Source organism: Electrona antarctica, assembly GCF_951216825.1.
Source record: "Electrona antarctica genome assembly, chromosome: 10".
In the NCBI taxonomy this organism is placed as follows: domain Eukaryota; kingdom Metazoa; phylum Chordata; class Actinopteri; order Myctophiformes; family Myctophidae; genus Electrona; species Electrona antarctica.
The window spans coordinates 1443802-1466545 of record NC_136791.1 but is presented as its reverse complement, the minus strand read 5'-3'; the positions used below and the strand labels follow the sequence as shown (position 1 = coordinate 1466545).

Below are 22744 nucleotides of genomic sequence, written 5' to 3'. Positions count from 1 at the left end.
CATGCCCACCGTAGCCCCTCAAGGTACGGTCCGCAGCCATTAATTGTGTGCCGGGCATGAGCGTGTCAAAATCCTTGGCAGGTATTACACTTGCTTGTGCCCCCGTGTCCAGCTTGAAAGTCAGCTTCCTGTTCTCTGGCCCCAATCCTATGTCTGCATATGCACATTCCTCCTCTTCCATCTCTGAAGTGAGAGTGTCCACAAACCGCTCAGAGTTATCCTCCTCATTTTCCGTGTTGTGGAACCTTATTTTACACATTTTTGCGTAATGGTTGCAATTACCGCACTTTCGGCACTGTTTTCCATATGCTGGGCACTCTGTTGACTTGGGGTGTTGTCCTCCACACCTGCCGCAGGCTTTTGTCATTTCATTGTGCTTACCCCCTCTCATGAGGTGGGGCTTTCCAGGTTTGTGGGGGATTGCATGCGCCTGTGATCGCTCATAGGAGTGGGCTATATCGATAGCTCTTTCCAGCGTGAGCTCTGGTCCCTGGCTAAGTAAGTGACCGTGCACTCTCCGTGAGTTGGTCGCAAATACAACATGATCCCGGATCATCTCCTCACAATTTGTGTAGTTACAGTCATCGACTAACTGCTTTAGCGCAGTCACAAAGTGAGCGACTGACTCCCCGCCGCCCTGCCTCCTCTCATGGAATCTGCACCTGGCAAGTATAGGGTTAACTTTCGGAGTGAAGTAGTCTGCAAATCTCTCGTAGTATGTATTCAACACCTTAGCTTCATCCTCCGATAGCGTCCATGTGTTGAGGATATCTCGTCCTTTGTCCCCCATCCAAAGCAACAGGAAACTGCATTTCTCATCTTCTGCTCTCTTCTTAAGTGGGCCCGAGAACATTAATTCAGCATGCTGCTTGAATCTCCTCCACTCCTCCGGTAGATCATATGAATACCAGTTTATCGTCGGGGTAGAAACACCGAACGCATTCATTTTCGTTCTTCCTCTATGGTTGACAGTCGACTGCTGATGTCGTCCAGAATCCTTCAGGGCCGTAACAGCTACCGGAGCCAGTCAATCAACCTAAATGTGGGGAAAAAAACATAGTTCAATATATGCAATATAGTAGTAACAGTCAAATTCCTCCCTCCATCTCGGCCCTGTTTCCACAGCCACCTGAGGGCTGCAGGGGGTTGAATTAATGAAGTTTGGATGTCGTCCAATCCAATCACACATGCAAGGAGTTGTTGAACAATCACAGGTTGGTTTTTAAGGAGCAATATTGCTTCTGTTCTCCTCACTGTGACACGTCAGTATACCAGCTCCCTCCATCCATCTTCTGGGACCCCTAGCCTGCCTCCACTAGGTCAGGGGTCACATGTTATCTCAAACGAGGTCAACTCCCAAAATCTCATGGCTTAGACAGCCTTGTGTTCCACAGCAGCCATAAGACACTTTTGGTGTTGCTCCAATATAGTAAATAGGTTCCTTATCTCTTTCCTTTGTGGGTGATCAGTCACCCCTGTGTAAAACGCAACCACCACCTGCGATGATGCACTGCACTGGTCCATATCACACACACCAACAGAGTTGGGCCCTGGGCCACCCCCTGTCACTGCATGCATCCTTTAACGTTGGTGCTCCACAACACTGAATACAGGCTACAGGGACTCTCCCTCCCATGACCTTATGATCCAGCCATTGTTCGTCTGCTCGCCCATGAGCCGTTTGCATGACTTTGTGCATAAATGCACAGGTTAGGGTTCTGCAACACTTCACTGATATTTCACTGCTGTTTGCGTTCCCGTTATTGGCTTCGTCCCCATATCCACCATGCAGGCTCACTTGTTCATACATATCCATGTCACAGGTCCACATGCGACATACATCCTATATCTAACAGGGAGTAGACAGGTCGTCACGGCAACGCAGGCAGGTTGTCACTCCAGTGTCATAAAAAGGTATACAAAGGTTCAAACAATTCATATCAAACCTCAAAAGGGACTGGGACAATTCCCAGATCTCCATGACTTGATCTTCTGTCCCACTGCCTATTTTGTAATCACTCCGCGGGGCGGAGGCTCCTAGCGTTTCCGACACATATGCATGTCACGGCTCCACACGTGATAAACAAAATTCAAACATATGCATGTCACAGGTCCACATGTGATAATACATCCTCTAAAAACACCTATAATATTCCTTGTCACCTCTCGTTCTTCGCCGTATGTTTGTGGTACATATGCATGTCGCAGCTCCACATGCGACATACTCCTATATGTGCCCGCCTTCATGCATCCAAGGCACGGTTTCACGACTTTATGAATGGATCGAGTAAACTGTTACAACATTCACGTAGGTGTAGGTGTTGTTATAACACAGTCACAGAACTTCCACTGTCTCTCACGCAGCGAACAGACAGCGAGCGGCTGGAGGGAGGGGGTCACGACCCCGCTCCACCAGCAAGGACTGTGTTGTTGTTGTTGACTTCTGGCCTTGCAGATGTCAACAGAAATCGCTCTTGATCGTATCTCACACTAATATCATTATAAAATACCACTTTATAATGACAAATATCGTTCACCCTTGTAATTCCCAGGTTCCAACAGTGACCATCCTCCTGGATCGCCGCTTCTCATCTTGTTTTGGTTTAATTTAGTCCAACACGTATGTTTACACGGGTGTTCTCTCCTCTGTCACATCAGACGCGTGTCCCAACACCTGGCCCCGCAGGTTTATCTCCTTCATGCGTCTGGTGTGTCTCCCCCCGTAACGGTAGCAGGCGGCCTGTGCATTTGTATATAGCCCATCACACCGGGTCCATGACCCGGGGTCTGTTCGCCAGACGCACCCTTGTGCCCAACTCCCATCTCTTTGAATAGCAAAACGCACATGCCGTAGGCATAATTTCACCACACAGCTCCTTTTCTCTTCTCTCTTTTCTCCGCGCTCCTTGAATGGTTGGGATGATAGTGTGAGTGTGAGCATCCCAGGCTCTGGGGCTCTTCACCCTTCCTGCAGTGCACAACATGTTCCACACTCATCCCAGTGTCCACTCATTCCAAAACCAGTGTATCCATTTGGGGTTTTGCACGTTCCACGTCCCCCTCTTGTGATTAGTTTCCGCAATCAACCCATTGTTCATGTGTTACCGGTCACCCAACCAACGCTGTTGCGCGAGTTGCTCCGATTGAAATGAGTGTGCGTCCTGGCATACAACAATCACCACACACACCATTGTGCAATAGGCTCCCTCCCCCCGCCGTGCACACACCAGACTTATCCATGCAGGACATCAATCACCAAATGTGGAGCACGGGAAGAAATGAGTGCGTATCCGTCTCCTTTTATTTTATTTTCCAAGCGCAAATCCGTCTCTTATTTTTTTTCTTTCCCAAGCGCAAACAGATCCCAGGGCAATACCGCAGCTCGCCGATAAGGCCCAGGAAATGTACTGTTCAGTTGAGTGAGAAAGCACCACTCCACCCCTTCTACACGGCCCGCATAGAGTGGAGCAGCCCCTTTTCACAGGAAAAAAACAGCAAGAGTTCCCAGCGACTCGCCAGAGGAGACTACTTGCTGCCAATTCACAGGGTAGTTGTCTGATTCACTGACCACTGATCACTTCAATATCCTTTTCACGTGTACATTGAGAACAAATATCCTTTATGTCCCTTTTGTTACATTGTAATGCTGGGATATTCACGCTCCATGAACCTCCAACGCTTGATTATTTGTGGGCTTGTCTTCCAGGGTCTGCTTGACACCTGTCCTCTTTTCCATGCCTGTTCCAAAAGACCAGCGGTTCGGTTTTGAGGATAAACGCGTGCAACGCGCCACCACACTCCAAAAAAAACCAGGGACGCCATGTTGACAGTCTGAGTGTACCAGGAAAAATCTGTCCCCCTTTTGCAGGTTCAAGTTCGGTCGGTCACTCCTTCTGTCTGTTATAGTACGGTGCAGTTGAGTTGAGTTGAATTGTTCCAGGTTCCAGGTACATTTTATGGTGAAGTCAGATCCCAGGGCAATACTGCGGCTCGCATGTAAGGCCTGGGAAAAGTACTGTACTGCTGGGTCAGAGAGCACCACTCCCCCCCCTCTATACGACTCGCATAGAGAGCAGAGCCGCCCCCTGTCCATGTTGACAGGCTGAGCCTTTCAGGAATATCGGACCTCATATATGCAGGGTTCAAGTTGTCCTTCTGCCTTGTGTAGTGCACCCGAACGGTTGTGAGATACAAATCTCTGTGTACTGTTTGTTCCTTGACTGTTCCCACCACGTCACTGGAGGATCCAGTGAGTGGCGTAGCGGCTGGCCGGTGAAATCAGTCAGTCAGACCCCAGGATCCTACAGCGACTCGCCTGTAAGGCCTGGGTATCTATTGAACTGCTGACGGAGAGAGAGCACCGCACTATACCCCCAGCGTCTCGCCTAAAGGATAGAGCGGCCTCTGTTATTAAGGACACCCTCGGCGGCTCGCCTGAGGAGTCCGGTCGTTGAACACAGAGGTCATAGCATCTCGCCTGTGACATGAGTTGAGAGGAAAAGCAGACTTTAGTAGATGTCTTCTCTTTGTCCTGACCGTGCATGGCAATGGAGGCAACTGACAGATCGCTCACCCAAAAATGCATGATTATACCCTGGAAACATAATAATTACAGTTACAGTTACAGTTACATTTACTCACCCAAATAGACGGATACAAGACCAGGATTTTCCAAAAGTGAAGATTTATTATAAACTTGTAGTTGCATACAAAAATGATATAATCAATAAAAATAAGGAAAAGAAAATAGGAGTAGTAATAACTCTAATTTTCTAAACTGGGCTATCTACTTTCTTTGAGGCTAAGAGCATCCTCCGGTCTTGGTACCTCTCCTCTCCTCTCCGGTCTGAAGACTTTTTCAGTACCTCTGCTCTGAGGGGTTTTATACTGTATGTTGTTGAGGGGGAGGTAACCTTTGTTTTTTTCTGCTTTTACCATGCTTTGATATTTTTGAAGACGCCTGGCGCCAAATAACTCACTATGGCTTAGTGAGGGGAAAACAGACACGCATTCTTATGCCAACTCCTAATTATTTATGGGCCCTTACTTATCAACTAAGGAGATCTAAGGACCTTTTACCATGTCATATACAAACACACTTCCTACAAACATTACATTTTAGCATTAAAAACTAATTAAAACACAATACTGTTTCTAAGGATCTAGGGAGGCTAAAATAACATCATCCCTATTTTATATTAAAACTTGTATTTCATTTAACATGTTTTAGGCTTACACCACATATGAAAACATGATCAACCTGGAATCAAACTTCTACTTAGTTAGTAGTTAGTAGTTAGTAGTTAGTTAGTAGGCAAAAACAATCGTCCCTTCTTCAATTCAACTTGTAAACCATTACAAACAAAACGGTTACTAATCATATTATCAGATTCAGAGGCGAAAACAAAATCAAAACACAATAAAATGAACTCATAGTGTCTGCCACATCAGCTGACATGGGGTGAAACTAGGGGTGGGGGTGTAAATCTCTCCTAGAGAGACTTACCAGGGGAGGTCACAATAAGTCAGTCAGACAGTTTACTAATCTCCTAATATGGAGGACAACATGCACGTCTGCTGTTTCGTTCCCTTTTATCGTATGGGGTATAAAATATCTTCTCATAGAAACCATATAAACTTGACCATACAAACTTTATAATAGATTAATAGATTTAAACAAAAATAGATTGATAGATTTAAACAAAAATAGATTAATAGATTTAAACAAAAACACTTTGGCGAACAACACCAATGATCTCATCACACTAATGACATCAATCACCCCTAAACCGCCGACTTCTTTGATATATCAGTGGGCCTGTTGTGGAACTTCAAAAGTCCCCGTTCCTGCAGTAGAGTCTCACAATGGGTCCACCCTGACCGGAACGTCCGTCCTGCACATACTCTCTTGGAGGAGACCCACGACCCCTCGGGTAAACATTATAAGCCTTGCGACCCCAATGCCCATATTCATTGCTCTGGGGCCGCCCGGTCTGCATTCTGGGGAAATTTTCCTCATACTTTGAAGACTGCGTCATATGCTGGAGAGGCGGCCCCTCCCTCAGATGAGGGTTGTCCTGAGAAGTCACCGGCCCCTGACCCTTGACCACCGGCTGTTTTTCGCGATTCCCCTGACCTGACCCCAGCCAACTTCACTGAGGCCTACTGCCTGTCCACAATATATTATTATTTTTATTATTTTTTATTAATATTTTTTTATTATTATTACCTCAAGATCAGGTAGAACACAGTTTTTAAATGTACAAATATTTATTTCCCAAAAAGTCGACTAGGAAACTAGGCAACTAGTCAACTAGTAAAAATGACTAGAAGTGAATGCCCTAATATACACTCACGTCCAGGACAGCAGAAAGCAGCCCAGATGGCCTAGGCCATGGCTCAGCGGTCCAGGCACCTTGGCTGGTAATCCAGTCTGGCAGTGTGCCGCGGGTTCGACTCCCGATCCCGACGGCCTTCACTGCATGTCTTCCCCCCATCTCTCTCCCCCATTTCCTGTCAGCCTACTGTCTGTCCCTCCATAAAATATATAAAATAAAGGCGAAAGCCACAAAAAACATTAAAAAAAAAGCAGCCCAGATGATCAGGGTGGATAATGTTAATAATGTTATTAATAATCTCTATATATTGATATTATTCTACAGGAGACATGCTGCAGTACCTGCAGGACTCTAAGCAGAAAGCAGCCCAGATGATCAGGGTGGAGGTGCAGAAAGAGAGACAGATCACCGCCAGGAAGATGAGACATTATTACCTGAGCTGTCTTCAAGATCTACTGGAGGACGGAGGACAGAGTACTGGGTAAACCCCCTGTCCCTGTCCCTTTACTACCCCCCAAACCCCCTCTACTGGAGTAGGTAAACCCCCTGTCCCTTTACTACCCCCCAAACCCCATCTACTGTAGTAGGTAAACCCCCTTCCCTGTCCCTTTACTACCCCCCAAACCCCCTCCACTGGAGTAGGTAAACCCCCTGTCCCTTTACTACCCCCCAAACCCCCTCCACTGGAGTAGGTAAACCCCCTGTCCCTTTACTACCCCCCAAACCCCCTCTACTGGAGTAGGTAAACCCCCTGTCCCTTTACTACCCCCCAAACCCCCTCTACTGGAGTAGGTAAACCCCCTGTCCCTTTACTACCCCCCAAACCCCATCTACTGGAGTAGGTAAACCCCCTGTCCCTTTACTACCCCCCAAACCCCATCTACTGGAGTAGGTAAACCCCCTGTCCCTTTACTACCCCCCAAACCCCCTCCACTGGAGTAGGTAAACCCCCTGTCCCTTTACTACCCCCCAAACCCCATCTACTGGAGTAGGTAAACCCCCTGTCCCTTTACTACCCCCCAAACCCCATCTACTGGAGTAGGTAAACCCCCTGTCCCTTTACTACCCCCCAAACCCCCTCCACTGGAGTAGGTAAACCCCCTGTCCCTTTACTACCCCCCAAACCCCCTCCACTGGAGTAGGTAAACCCCCTGTCCCTTTACTACCCCCCAAACCCCATCTACTGGAGTAGGTAAACCCCCTGTCCCTTTACTACCCCCCAAACCCCCTCCACTGGAGTAGGTAAACCCCCTGTCCCTTTACTACCCCCCAAACCCCCTCTACTGGAGTAGGTAAACCCCCTGTCCCTTTACTACCCCCCAAACCCCCTCCACTGGAGTAGGTAAACCCCCTGTCCCTTTACTACCCCCCAAACCCCATCTACTGGAGTAGGTAAACCCCCTGTCCCTTTACTACCCCCCAAACCCCATCTACTGGAGTAGGTAAACCCCCTGTCCCTTTACTACCCCCCAAACCCCCTCTACTGGAGTAGGTAAACCCCCTGTCCCTTTACTACCCCCCAAACCCCTCCACTGGAGTAGGTAAACCCCCTGTCCCTTTACTACCCCCCAAACCCCCTCTACTGGAGTAGGTAAACCCCCTGTCCCTTTACTACCCCCCAAACCCCATCTACTGGAGTAGGTAAACCCCCTGTCCCTTTACTACCCCCCAAACCCCCTCCACTGGAGTAGGTAAACCCCCTGTCCCTTTACTACCCCCCAAACCCCCTCTACTGGAGTAGGTAAACCCCCTGTCCCTTTACTACCCCCCAAACCCCCTCTACTGGAGTAGGTAAACCCCCTGTCCCTTTACTACCCCCCAAACCCCCTCCACTGGAGTAGGTAAACCCCCTGTCCCTTTACTACCCCCCAAACCCCCTCCACTGGAGTAGGTAAACCCCCTGTCCCTTTACTACCCCCCAAACCCCATCTACTGGAGTAGGTAAACCCCCTGTCCCTTTACTACCCCCCAAACCCCCTCTACTGGAGTAGGTAAACCCCCTGTCCCTTTACTACCCCCCAAACCCCATCTACTGGAGTAGGTAAACCCCCTGTCCCTTTACTACCCCCCAAACCCCCTCTACTGGAGTAGGTAAACCCCCTGTCCCTTTACTACCCCCCAAACCCCCTCCACTGGAGTAGGTAAACCCCCTGTCCCTTTACTACCCCCCAAACCCCCTCCACTGGAGTAGGTAAACCCCCTGTCCCTTTACTACCCCCCAAACCCCCTCTACTGGAGTAGGTAAACCCCCTGTCCCTTTACTACCCCCCAAACCCCCTCCACTGGAGTAGGTAAACCCCCTGTCCCTTTACTACCCCCCAAACCCCATCTACTGGAGTAGGTAAACCCCCTGTCCCTTTACTACCCCCCAAACCCCATCTACTGGAGTAGGTAAACCCCCTGTCCCTTTACTACCCCCCAAACCCCCTCTACTGGAGTAGGTAAACCCCTGTCCCTTTACTACCCCCCAAACCCCATCTACTGGAGTAGGTAAACCCCCTGTCCCTTTACTACCCCCCAAACCCCCTCTACTGGAGTAGGTAAACCCCCTGTCCCTTTACTACCCCCCAAACCCCATCTACTGGAGTAGGTAAACCCCCTGTCCCTTTACTACCCCCCAAACCCCCTCCACTGGAGTAGGTAAACCCCCTGTCCCTTTACTACCCCCCAAACCCCCTCCACTGGAGTAGGTAAACCCCCTGTCCCTTTACTACCCCCCAAACCCCCTCTACTGGAGTAGGTAAACCCCCTGTCCCTTTACTACCCCCCAAACCCCATCTACTGGAGTAGGTAAACCCCCTGTCCCTTTACTACCCCCCAAACCCCCTCTACTGGAGTAGGTAAACCCCCTGTCCCTTTACTACCCCCCAAACCCCATCTACTGGAGTAGGTAAACCCCCTGTCCCTTTACTACCCCCCAAACCCCCTCTACTGGAGTAGGTAAACCCCCTGTCCCTTTACTACCCCCCAAACCCCATCTACTGGAGTAGGTAAACCCCCTGTCCCTTTACTACCCCCCAAACCCCATCTACTGGAGTAGGTAAACCCCCTGTCCCTTTACTACCCCCCAAACCCCCTCCACTGGAGTAGGTAAACCCCCTGTCCCTTTACTACCCCCCAAACCCCCTCTACTGGAGTAGGTAAACCCCCTGTCCCTTTACTACCCCCCAAACCCCCTCCACTGGAGTAGGTTAAACCCCCTGTCCCTTTACTACCCCCCAAACCCCCTCTACTGGAGTAGGTAAACCCCCTGTCCCTTTACTACCCCCCAAACCCCCTCCACTGGAGTAGGTAAACCCCCTGTCCCTTTACTACCCCCCAAACCCCCTCCACTGGAGTAGGTAAACCCCCTGTCCCTTTACTACCCCCCGAAACCCCATCTACTGGAGTAGGTAAACCCCCTGTCCCTTTACTACCCCCCAAACCCCCTCTACTGGAGTAGGTAAACCCCCTGTCCCTTTACTACCCCCCAAACCCCATCTACTGGAGTAGGTAAACCCCCTGTCCCTTTACTACCCCCCAAACCCCATCTACTGGAGTAGGTAAACCCCCTGTCCCTTTACTACCCCCCAAACCCCCTCTACTGGAGTAGGTAAACCCCCTGTCCCTTTACTACCCCCCAAACCCCATCTACTGGAGTAGGTAAAACCCCCTGTCCCTTTACTACCCCCCAAACCCCCTCCACTGGAGTAGGTAAACCCCCTGTCCCTTTACTACCCCCCAAACCCCCTCTACTGGAGTAGGTAAACCCCCTGTCCCTTTACTACCCCCCAAACCCCCTCCACTGGAGTAGGTAAACCCCCTGTCCCTTTACTACCCCCCAAACCCCCTCTACTGGAGTAGGTAAACCCCCTGTCCCTTTACTACCCCCCAAACCCCCTCTACTGGAGTAGGTAAACCCCCTGTCCCTTTACTACCCCCCAAACCCCCTCTACTGGAGTAGGTAAACCCCCTGTCCCTTTACTACCCCCCCAAACCCCCTCCACTGGAGTAGGTAAACCCCCTGTCCCTTTACTACCCCCAAACCCCCTCCACTGGAGTAGGTAAACCCCCTGTCCCTTTACTACCCCCCAAACCCCCTCTACTGGAGTAGGTAAACCCCCTGTCCCTTTACTACCCCCCAAACCCCCTCCACTGGAGTAGGTAAACCCCCTGTCCCTTTACTACCCCCCAAACCCCCTCTACTGGAGTAGGTAAACCCCCTGTCCCTTTACTACCCCCCAAACCCCCTCCACTGGAGTAGGTAAACCCCCTGTCCCTTTACTACCCCCCAAACCCCATCTACTGGAGTAGGTAAACCCCCTGTCCCTTTACTACCCCCCAAACCCCCTCTACTGGAGTAGGTAAACCCCCTGTCCCTTTACTACCCCCCAAACCCCCTCCACTGGAGTAGGTAAACCCCTGTCCCTTTACTACCCCCCAAACCCCCTCTACTGGAGTAGGTAAACCCCCTGTCCCTTTACTACCCCCCAAACCCCCTCCACTGGAGTAGGTAAACCCCCTGTCCCTTTACTACCCCCCAAACCCCATCTACTGGAGTAGGTAAACCCCCTGTCCCTTTACTACCCCCCAAACCCCCTCTACTGGAGTAGGTAAACCCCCTGTCCCTTTACTACCCCCCAAACCCCCTCTACTGGAGTAGGTAAACCCCCTGTCCCTTTACTACCCCCCAAACCCCCTCCACTGGAGTAGGTAAACCCCCTGTCCCTTTACTACCCCCCAAACCCCATCTACTGGAGTAGGTAAACCCCCTGTCCCTTTACTACCCCCCAAACCCCCTCCACTGGAGTAGGTAAACCCCTGTCCCTTTACTACCCCCCAAACCCCCTCCACTGGAGTAGGTAAACCCCCTGTCCCTTTACTACCCCCCAAACCCCTCTACTGGAGTAGGTAAACCCCCTGTCCCTTTACTACCCCCCAAACCCCCTCCACTGGAGTAGGTAAACCCCCTGTCCCTTTACTACCCCCCAAACCCCCTCTACTGGAGTAGGTAAACCCCCTGTCCCTTTACTACCCCCCAAACCCCCTCTACTGGAGTAGGTAAACCCCCTGTCCCTTTACTACCCCCCAAACCCCCTCCACTGGAGTAGGTAAACCCCCTGTCCCTTTACTACCCCCCAAACCCCTCTACTGGAGTAGGTAAACCCCTGTCCCTTTACTACCCCCCAAACCCCCTCTACTGGAGTAGGTAAACCCCTGTCCCTTTACTACCCCCCAAACCCCCTCTACTGGAGTAGGTAAACCCCCTGTCCCTTTACTACCCCCCAAACCCCCTCTACTGGAGTAGGTAAACCCCCTGTCCCTTTACTACCCCCCAAACCCCCTCCACTGGAGTAGGTAAACCCCTGTCCCTTTACTACCCCCCAAACCCCCTCTACTGGAGTAGGTAAACCCCCTGTCCTGTCCCTTTACTACCCCCCAAACCCCCTCTACTGGAGTAGGTAAACCCCCTGTCCCTTTACTACCCCCCAAACCCCCTCTACTGGAGTAGGTAAACCCCCTGTCCCTTTACTACCCCCCAAACCCCCTCTACTGGAGTAGGTAAACCCCCTGTCCCTTTACTACCCCCCCAAACCCCCTCCACTGGAGTAGGTAAACCCCCTGTCCCTTTACTACCCCCCAAACCCCCTCCACTGGAGTAGGTAAACCCCCTGTCCCTTTACTACCCCCCAAACCCCCTCTACTGGAGTAGGTAAACCCCCTGTCCCTTTACTACCCCCCAAACCCCCTCCACTGGAGTAGGTAAACCCCTGTCCCTTTACTACCCCCCAAACCCCCTCTACTGGAGTAGGTAAACCCCCTGTCCCTTTACTACCCCCCAAACCCCCTCCACTGGAGTAGGTAAACCCCCTGTCCCTTTACTACCCCCCAAACCCCATCTACTGGAGTAGGTAAACCCCCTGTCCCTTTACTACCCCCCAAACCCCCTCTACTGGAGTAGGTAAACCCCCTGTCCCTTTACTACCCCCAAACCCCCTCCACTGGAGTAGGTAAACCCCCTGTCCCTTTACTACCCCCCAAACCCCCTCTACTGGAGTAGGTAAACCCCCTGTCCCTTTACTACCCCCCAAACCCCCTCCACTGGAGTAGGTAAACCCCCTGTCCCTTTACTACCCCCCAAAACCCCATCTACTGGAGTAGGTAAACCCCCTGTCCCTTTACTACCCCCCAAACCCCCTCTACTGGAGTAGGTAAACCCCCTGTCCCTTTACTACCCCCCAAACCCCCTCTACTGGAGTAGGTAAACCCCCTGTCCCTTTACTACCCCCCAAACCCCCTCCACTGGAGTAGGTAAACCCCCTGTCCCTTTACTACCCCCCAAACCCCATCTACTGGAGTAGGTAAACCCCCTGTCCCTTTACTACCCCCCAAACCCCATCTACTGGAGTAGGTAAACCCCCTGTCCCTTTACTACCCCCCAAACCCCATCTACTGGAGTAGGTAAACCCCCTGTCCCTTTACTACCCCCCAAACCCCCTCCACTGGAGTAGGTAAACCCCCTGTCCCTTTACTACCCCCAAACCCCCTCTACTGGAGTAGGTAAACCCCCTGTCCCTTTACTACCCCCCAAACCCCCTCTACTGGAGTAGGTAAACCCCCTGTCCCTTTACTACCCCCCAAACCCCCTCCACTGGAGTAGGTAAACCCCCTGTCCCTTTACTACCCCCCAAACCCCCTCTACTGGAGTAGGTAAACCCCCTGTCCCTTTACTACCCCCCAAACCCCCTCTACTGGAGTAGGTAAACCCCCTGTCCCTTTACTACCCCCCAAACCCCCTCTACTGGAGTAGGTAAACCCCCTGTCCCTTTACTACCCCCCAAACCCCCTCTACTGGAGTAGGTAAACCCCCTGTCCCTTTACTACCCCCCAAACCCCATCTACTGGAGTAGGTAAACCCCTGTCCCTTTACTACCCCCCAAACCCCATCTACTGGAGTAGGTAAACCCCCTGTCCCTTTACTACCCCCCAAACCCCCTCCACTGGAGTAGGTAAACCCCCTGTCCCTTTACTACCCCCCAAACCCCCTCTACTGGAGTAGGTAAACCCCCTGTCCCTTTACTACCCCCCAAACCCCATCTACTGGAGTAGGTAAACCCCCTGTCCCTTTACTACCCCCCAAACCCCCTCTACTGGAGTAGGTAAACCCCCTGTCCCTTTACTACCCCCCAAACCCCATCTACTGGAGTAGGTAAACCCCCTGTCCCTTTACTACCCCCCAAACCCCCTCTACTGGAGTAGGTAAACCCCCTGTCCCTTTACTACCCCCCAAACCCCCTCTACTGGAGTAGGTAAACCCCCTGTCCCTTTACTACCCCCCAAACCCCCTCCACTGGAGTAGGTAAACCCCCTGTCCCTTTACTACCCCCCAAACCCCCTCTACTGGAGTAGGTAAACCCCCTGTCCCTTTACTACCCCCCAAACCCCCTCTACTGGAGTAGGTAAACCCCCTGTCCCTTTACTACCCCCCAAACCCCCTCCACTGGAGTAGGTAAACCCCCTGTCCCTTTACTACCCCCCAAACCCCCTCCACTGGAGTAGGTAAACCCCCTGTCCCTTTACTACCCCCCAAACCCCCTCCACTGGAGTAGGTAAACCCCCTGTCCCTTTACTACCCCCCAAACCCCCTCCACTGGAGTAGGTAAACCCCCTGTCCCTTTACTACCCCCCAAACCCCCTCTACTGGAGTAGGTAAACCCCCTGTCCCTTTACTACCCCCCAAACCCCATCTACTGGAGTAGGTAAACCCCCTGTCCCTTTACTACCCCCCAAACCCCCTCTACTGGAGTAGGTAAACCCCCTGTCCCTTTACTACCCCCCAAACCCCATCTACTGGAGTAGGTAAACCCCCTGTCCCTTTACTACCCCCCAAACCCCATCTACTGGAGTAGGTAAACCCCCTGTCCCTTTACTACCCCCCAAACCCCCTCCACTGGAGTAGGTAAACCCCCTGTCCCTTTACTACCCCCCAAACCCCCTCTACTGGAGTAGGTAAACCCCCTGTCCCTTTACTACCCCCCAAACCCCCTCTACTGGAGTAGGTAAACCCCCTGTCCCTTTACTACCCCCCAAACCCCATCTACTGGAGTAGGTAAACCCCCTGTCCCTTTACTACCCCCCCAAACCCCCTCCACTGGAGTAGGTAAACCCCCTGTCCCTTTACTACCCCCCAAACCCCCTCCACTGGAGTAGGTAAACCCCCTGTCCCTTTACTACCCCCCAAACCCCCTCCACTGGAGTAGGTAAACCCCCTGTCCCTTTACTACCCCCCAAACCCCCTCCACTGAGGTAGGTAAACCCCCTGTCCCTTTACTACCCCCCAAACCCCCTCCACTGGAGTAGGTAAACCCCCTGTCCCTTTACTACCCCCCAAACCCCATCTACTGGAGTAGGTAAACCCCCTGTCCCTTTACTACCCCCCAAACCCCCTCTACTGGAGTAGGTAAACCCCCTGTCCCTTTACTACCCCCCAAACCCCCTCCACTGGAGTAGGTAAACCCCCTGTCCCTTTACTACCCCCCAAACCCCCTCCACTGGAGTAGGTAAACCCCCTGTCCCTTTACTACCCCCCAAACCCCCTCTACTGGAGTAGGTAAACCCCCTGTCCCTTTACTACCCCCCAAACCCCATCTACTGGAGTAGGTAAACCCCCTGTCCCTTTACTACCCCCCAAACCCCCTCTACTGGAGTAGGTAAACCCCCTGTCCCTTTACTACCCCCCAAACCCCCTCTACTGGAGTAGGTAAACCCCCTGTCCCTTTACTACCCCCCAAACCCCCTCTACTGGAGTAGGTAAACCCCCTGTCCCTTTACTACCCCCCAAACCCCCTCCACTGGAGTAGGTAAACCCCCTGTCCCTTTACTACCCCCCAAACCCCCTCCACTGGAGTAGGTAAACCCCCTGTCCCTTTACTACCCCCCAAACCCCCTCCACTGGAGTAGGTAAACCCCCTGTCCCTTTACTACCCCCCAAACCCCCTCTACTGGAGTAGGTAAACCCCCTGTCCCTTTACTACCCCCCAAACCCCCTCTACTGGAGTAGGTAAACCCCCTGTCCCTTTACTACCCCCCAAACCCCCTCCACTGGAGTAGGTAAACCCCCTGTCCCTTTACTACCCCCCAAACCCCCTCCACTGGAGTAGGTAAACCCCCTGTCCCTTTACTACCCCCCAAACCCCATCCACTGGAGTAGGTAAACCCCCTGTCCCTTTACTACCCCCCAAACCCCATCTACTGGAGTAGGTAAACCCCCTGTCCCTTTACTACCCCCCAAACCCCCTCTACTGGAGTAGGTAAACCCCCTGTCCCTTTACTACCCCCCAAACCCCCTCCACTGGAGTAGGTAAACCCCCTGTCCCTTTACTACCCCCCAAACCCCCTCTACTGGAGTAGGTAAACCCCCTGTCCCTTTACTACCCCCCAAACCCCCTCTACTGGAGTAGGTAAACCCCCTGTCCCTTTACTACCCCCCAAACCCCCTCCACTGGAGTAGGTAAACCCCCTGTCCCTTTACTACCCCCCAAACCCCATCTACTGGAGTAGGTAAACCCCCTGTCCCTTTACTACCCCCCAAACCCCCTCCACTGGAGTAGGTAAACCCCCTGTCCCTTTACTACCCCCCAAACCCCCTCTACTGGAGTAGGTAAACCCCCTGTCCCTTTACTACCCCCCAAACCCCATCTACTGGAGTAGGTAAACCCCCTGTCCCTTTACTACCCCCCAAACCCCATCTACTGGAGTAGGTAAACCCCCTGTCCCTTTACTACCCCCCAAACCCCCTCTACTGGAGTAGGTAAACCCCCTGTCCCTTTACTACCCCCCCAAACCCCCTCCACTGGAGTAGGTAAACCCCCTGTCCCTTTACTACCCCCCAAACCCCATCTACTGGAGTAGGTAAACCCCCTGTCCCTTTACTACCCCCCAAACCCCCTCTACTGGAGTAGGTAAACCCCCTGTCCCTTTACTACCCCCCAAACCCCATCTACTGGAGTAGGTAAACCCCCTGTCCCTTTACTACCCCCCAAACCCCATCTACTGGAGTAGGTAAACCCCCTGTCCCTTTACTACCCCCCAAACCCCCTCCACTGGAGTAGGTAAACCCCCTGTCCCTTTACTACCCCCCAAACCCCCTCCACTGGAGTAGGTAAACCCCCTGTCCCTTTACTACCCCCCAAACCCCCTCTACTGGAGTAGGTAAACCCCCTGTCCCTTTACTACCCCCCAAACCCCATCTACTGGAGTAGGTAAACCCCCTGTCCCTTTACTACCCCCCAAACCCCCTCTACTGGAGTAGGTAAACCCCCTGTCCCTTTACTACCCCCCAAACCCCCTCCACTGGAGTAGGTAAACCCCCTGTCCCTTTACTACCCCCCAAACCCCATCTACTGGAGTAGGTAAACCCCCTGTCCCTTTACTACCCCCCAAACCCCCTCCACTGGAGTAGGTAAACCCCCTGTCCCTTTACTACCCCCCAAACCCCCTCTACTGGAGTAGGTAAACCCCCTGTCCCTTTACTACCCCCCAAACCCCATCTACTGGAGTAGGTAAACCCCCTGTCCCTTTACTACCCCCCAAACCCCCTCCACTGGAGTAGGTAAACCCCCTGTCCCTTTACTACCCCCCAAACCCCCTCCACTGGAGTAGGTAAACCCCCTGTCCCTTTACTACCCCCCAAACCCCATCTACTGGAGTAGGTAAACCCCCTGTCCCTTTACTACCCCCCAAACCCCCTCTACTGGAGTAGGTAAACCCCCTGTCCCTTTACTACCCCCCAAACCCCCTCCACTGGAGTAGGTAAACCCCCTGTCCCTTTACTACCCCCCAAACCCCCTCTACTGGAGTAGGTAAACCCCCTGTCCCTTTACTACCCCCCAAACCCCATCTACTGGAGTAGGTAAACCCCCTGTCCCTTTACTACCCCCCAAACCCCCTCTACTGGAGTAGGTAAACCCCCTGTCCCTTTACTACCCCCCAAACCCCCTCTACTGGAGTAGGTAAACCCCCTGTCCCTTTACTACCCCCCAAAACCCCATCTACTGGAGGACAGAGTACTGGGTAAACCCCCTGTCCCTAAACCTTTACCTTCAAGGACCCCCCCCCCAGGTTTGACCTGAATTAGGCTACGCCCCCCCCCCCCCCCCCACCCCCCTCCCCATTGTATGGCATTTCTATCTCTGGGACCCCCAATGTATATTGTAAAATCACTGTTAATTTAACTCGGAGAGGGTCCTTTTGGTACCTCGTCTACGCAGACGTGGAGGCAGAGCGAGCACTCCGGCGGCGATATCGTGCGAAAGATTGTCCTGATACGGAGCGTCGGCAATTGCGTCGCGATGTATTCCACTGATATAGAAACATAGGGTTTTTCAGAAAACGTGTGTAGAATCTGGCCTCAGGTCTAAATGGGTTAACCCATTTTGGGCGGGAACCCCTTTTGGTGTTAGCATTATGTTATGCTTTAGCTATTGAAAAATAGCAGATCTACAAGCTCATAGCGCGCCACTCGGTGGGCTAGTACAAGCTTGTAGGTCTGCTATTTTTGAACGACACAGAAACATAGCTTTTTCAGAAAACTGTCAGGATAGAAATGGGAAATGGTGCATTTATATAGCGCCTTTATCCAAGGCGATTTACATAGATTGTGCATCAATTAATCCATTCACACACACATTCATACACCGATGGCGGCAGAAACCATGCAAGGCACTAGCCAGCACATCGGGAGCAATTTGGGGTTCAGTGTCTTGCTCAAGGACACTTCGACACTAACTCTGGGGGAGCCCAGGTTCGAACAGGCAACCTTGCGGTTACCATCCAGCCACTCTACCCCTGAGCCACCGCCACCCATATAGAAATGGGTTAAACCCCCTAAACCCTAAAACAGCCTAACCCTGAGCGGTCTGCAGGATCTGCTGACCGATTGAGGACAGAGTACTTGTGATTCTCCATGACTATTGTTTATGTATTTGATGTATTACCATGTGGTGTTCTCGCTTACTGTGAGTCGCTCCGGGTTAAGAGTGTCTGATAAATGCCTACATTGCAAACTGTTAGTAAAGCTGGTCTCTCACCGTCTAGTCAGTAAATAGAAAATGGTTCTTTCACCGTCTGTAGGGCGGAGAAGAAGATCATGAACGCTGCCAGCAAGCTGGCGTCTATGGCCCGAGTCCTGGAGACCCCCGTCAAGAGGAAACCAGGGAAGAGCCCCAATGTACAGGGTGAGTAAGGGGCTCGTACACATGGTAGGACTTTTAAAGTTGTCGGGGGGGAGTCATCAGATCGTTAAGTATTTCACTCCTTTTTGAAAGTGGCTGGGGGTTATCCCATTCTGACCTGAGATCAGATTCTATAAAATGTCTTCTACATCCTGACAGTTTTCTGAAAAAGCTATGTTTCTATGTCAGTGGTTCTTCGATTTTTTCAAAAATAGCAGACATACAAGCTCATAGCGCGCCACTCGGTGGCGCGCTATGAGCTTGTAGGTCTGCTATTTTTCAATAGCTAAAGCATAACATAATGCTAACACCAACAGGGGTTCCCGCCCCAAAATGGGTTATATCAGGGTTTGAAAAAGCAATGTCTCTTTATTCCAAAACTAGGAATGCACCGTTATGTAAATGTTGGCCCATATCTACAACATGGACATAGATTCTAAAATGTTCCCACTTGTTGACCCTTTTGAAAACTTCCCCAGAAAACACAGCCTTCATCGTCACAAAAGGCTTTCTCAGGCTTTCATTTAATTCTTCAACATAACAATCATAAAATAAAAATATAGGCTAAAACAGATATATTATCTATTTATCTTGATATCGGTTCAACACCGATTTTGAATTTTAAGGCCAACAAGGCCCATCCCTGAATAGGATATAACAATGTGTAGAAGTCTAGAAGTAGTGTTTGTTTACAAGTGGTTTCATTTCACGTGAAATAAAACCACTGCATTTCAATGTTGTGATTCAATGTTGTGATTCAATGTTGTGATTCAATGTTGTGATTCAATGTTGTGATTCAATGTTGTGATTTCCACACAGTGGTCAAGGTCTCTGAGTGTCCCGCCGTCTCGGACCCCCAGAGCACCGAGACCCACCCGGATATGAGGACCACCTCTGGGACGAAAGACCCCCAGAGCACCGAGACCCACCCGGATATGAGGACCACCTCTGGGACGAAAGACCCCCAGAGCACCGAGACCCACCCGGATATGAGGACCACCTCTGGGACGAAAGACCCCCAGAGCACCGAGACCCACCCGGATATGAGGACCACCTCTGGGACGAAAGACCCCCACCTGCTACCATGCAGACCCTCACCATCCCCCAGTGGAGGAAAAAGTATTCAAATGTTTTACATAAAATAAAGTATCAATACTGCAATGTAGAACTACTCCTAACTGTGAACTAAAATTCACAATGTACTTGAGTAAAAGTGTACTTGAGTAAAAGTGTACTTGAGTAAAAGTGTACTTGAGTAAAAGTGTACTTGAGTAAAAGTGCAGTCGTAGTCTGAAAACTCACATCTTCACACCACCGTAGCCGATCCTAGATGACAATTTCTATGTATTTATTACCTTGTGTTGTTTTCTGGATTAACCCATTTTGACCTGAGATCAGATTCTAAAAATGTCTTCTACATCCTGACAGTTTTCTGAAAAAGCTATGTTTCTATGTCAGTCGTTCTTCGATTTTTCAAAAATAGCAGACCTACAAGCTCGTATCGCGCCACTCGGTGGCGCGCTATGAGCTTGTAGATCTGCTATTTTTCAATAGCTAAAGCACAACATAATGCTAACCACCAGAAGGGGTTCCCGTCCAAAATGGATTAAGAGCGTCTGCTAAATGCTTATTGTAAATTCACGCCTAAATTGTAAACTGTCCACACGTTCGCTCCCTCTGCTCACCACCAGGTGTCACCACCGTACCTGTGAGAGGCAGAAAGACGTCCAGGGATCACGTGACCCTCCTCGGCAGCTCTGATTGGACGACGATGCAGGAAGTTCCGGTCAGAGACCACCAATGGGCGCATGGTGACCGGGCCTTCCCCGGAGCCGTCTCTCCGTTGCTCCGCGGATCTCCGGACGAGCGCTCGCCGGCGTCCGGAGTCTCTCTGGACGAGGAGGCGCGGTCGGCGTTCGGAGGATATCTGACTCCCGACAGCTCCGACTTCACCGTTTATAACGAGATCATGGCCAACGTGCCGACGCCCTCCTCTCACCACCTCTAGGTCCAACGCTCCTAGAGAGAGTCTGGACCTGTCCTGGACCTCCAGCATTATGTGATGACCTTACAGCCCTAGAGAGAGTCTGGACCTGTCCTGGACCTCCAGCATTATGTGATGACCTTACAGCCCTAGAGAGAGTCTGGACCTGTCCTGGACCTCCAGCATTATGTGATGACCTTACAGCCCTAGAGAGAGTCTGGACCTGTCCTGGACCTCCAGCATTATGTGATGACCTTACAGCCCCAGAGAGAGTCTGGACCTGTCCTGGACCTCCAGCATTATGTGATGACCTTACAGCCCTAGAGAGAGTCTGGACCTGTCCTGGACCTCCAGCATTATGTGATGACCTTACAGCCCCAGAGAGAGTCTGGACCTGTCCTGGACCTCCAGCATTATGTGATGACCTTACAGCCCTAGAGAGAGTCTGGACCTGTCCTGGACCTCCAGCATTATGTGATGACCTTACAGCCCCAGAGAGAGTCTGGACCTGTCCTGGACCTCCAGCATTATGTGATGACCTTACAGCCCCAGAGAGAGTCTGTCCCTGAGGCGGGTCCATGGGCGGGTCCATCGGGGCGGGTCCATGGGCGGGTCCATCGGGGCAGGTCCATGGGCGGGTCCATGGGCGGGTCCATGGGCGGGTCCATCGGGGCGGGTCCATCGGGGCGGGTCCATCGGGGCGGGTCCATGGGCGGGTCCATGGGCGGGTCCATGGGCGGGTCCATGGGCGGGTCCATCGGGGCGGGTCCATGGGCGGGTCCATCGGGGCGGGTCCATGGGCGGGTCCATGGGCGGGTCCATCGGGGCGGGTCCATGGGCGGGTCCATGGGCGGGTCCATCGGGGCGGGTCCAGGGGCGGGTCCAGGGGCGGGTCCATGGGCGGGTCCATGGGCGGGTCCATGGGCGGGTCCATGGGCGGGTCCATGGGCGGGTCCATGGGCGGGTCCATCGGGGCGGGTCCATGGGCGGGTCCATGGGCGGGTCCATGGGCGGGTCCATGGGCGGGTCCATCGGGGCGGGTCCATGGGCGGGTCCATGGGCGGGTCCATGGGCGGGTCCATCGGGGCGGGTCCATGGGCGGGTCCATGGGCGGGTCCATGGGCGGGTCCATGCCGGCGGGTCCATCGGGGCGGGTCCATGGGCGGGTCCATGGGCGGGTCCATGGGCGGGTCCATCGGGGCGGGTCCATGGGCGGGTCCATGGGCGGGTCCATGGGCGGGTCCATGCCGGCGGGTCCATGGGCGGGTCCATCGGGGCGGGTCCATGGGCGGGTCCATGGGCGGGTCCATGGGCGGGTCCATGGGCGGGTCCATGGGCGGGTCCATGGGCGGGTCCATGGGCGGGTCCATCGGGGCGGGTCCATGGGCGGGTCCATCGGGGCGGGTCCATGGGCGGGTCCATGGGCGGGTCCATGGGCGGGTCCATCGGGGCGGGTCCATGGGCGGGTTAATGGGCGGGTCCATGGGCGGGTCCATGGGCGGGTCCATGGGCGGGTCCATGGGCGGGTCCATGGGCGGGTCCATCGGGGCGGGTCCATGGGCGGGTCCATCGGGGCGGGTCCATGGGCGGGTCCATCGGGGCGGGTCCATCGGGGCGGGTCCATGGGCGGGTCCATCGGGGCGGGTCCATGGGCGGGTCCATGGGCGGGTCCATCGGGGCGGGTCCATGGGCGGGTCCATGGGCGGGTCCATGGGCGGGTCCATGGGCGGGTCCATCGGGGCGGGTCCATGGGCGGGTCCATCGGGGCGGGTCCATGGGCGGGTCCATGGGCGGGTCCATGGGCGGGTCCATCGGGGCGGGTCCATGGGCGGGTCCATGGGCGGGTCCATGGGCGGGTCCATCGGGGCGGGTCCATGGGCGGGTCCATCGGGGCGGGTCCATGGGCGGGTCCATGGGCGGGTCCATCGGGGCGGGTCCATGGGCGGGTCCATGGGCGGGTCCATCGGGGCGGGTCCATGGGCGGGTCCATGGGCGGGTCCATGGGCGGGTCCATGGGCGGGTCCATGGGCGGGTCCATGGGCGGGTCCATGGGCGGGTCCATCGGGGCGGGTCCATGCCGGCGGGTCCATGGGCGGGTCCATGGGCGGGTCCATCGGGGCGGGTCCATGCCGGCGGGTCCATGGTGCCGTGAGTAAATCCCCCATTGTTGTTCCTGCATTTAGTTTTTAATATTTTCCCCATAAAATCAT

General features: G+C 53.2%; 1 protein-coding gene across 1 annotated transcript in view; it reads left to right on the top strand.

Annotated features, from left to right (window-relative positions):
• LOC306931193 (centrosomal protein of 152 kDa-like) overlaps positions 1 to 21110 on the top strand; it is an 88674-nt gene extending 67564 nt beyond the window's left edge. Inside the window, exons 27-30 of the mRNA XM_079512432.1 lie at positions 6663 to 6819; positions 18450 to 18553; positions 19370 to 19669; positions 20242 to 21110. Coding sequence (XP_079368558.1) covers positions 6663 to 6819; positions 18450 to 18553; positions 19370 to 19669; positions 20242 to 20558 — 878 coding nt within the window. The 3' untranslated portion in view covers positions 20559 to 21110. The remainder of the gene's footprint in view (positions 1 to 6662; positions 6820 to 18449; positions 18554 to 19369; positions 19670 to 20241) is intronic.
• The last annotated feature ends 1634 nt before the right edge of the window (positions 21111 to 22744 follow it).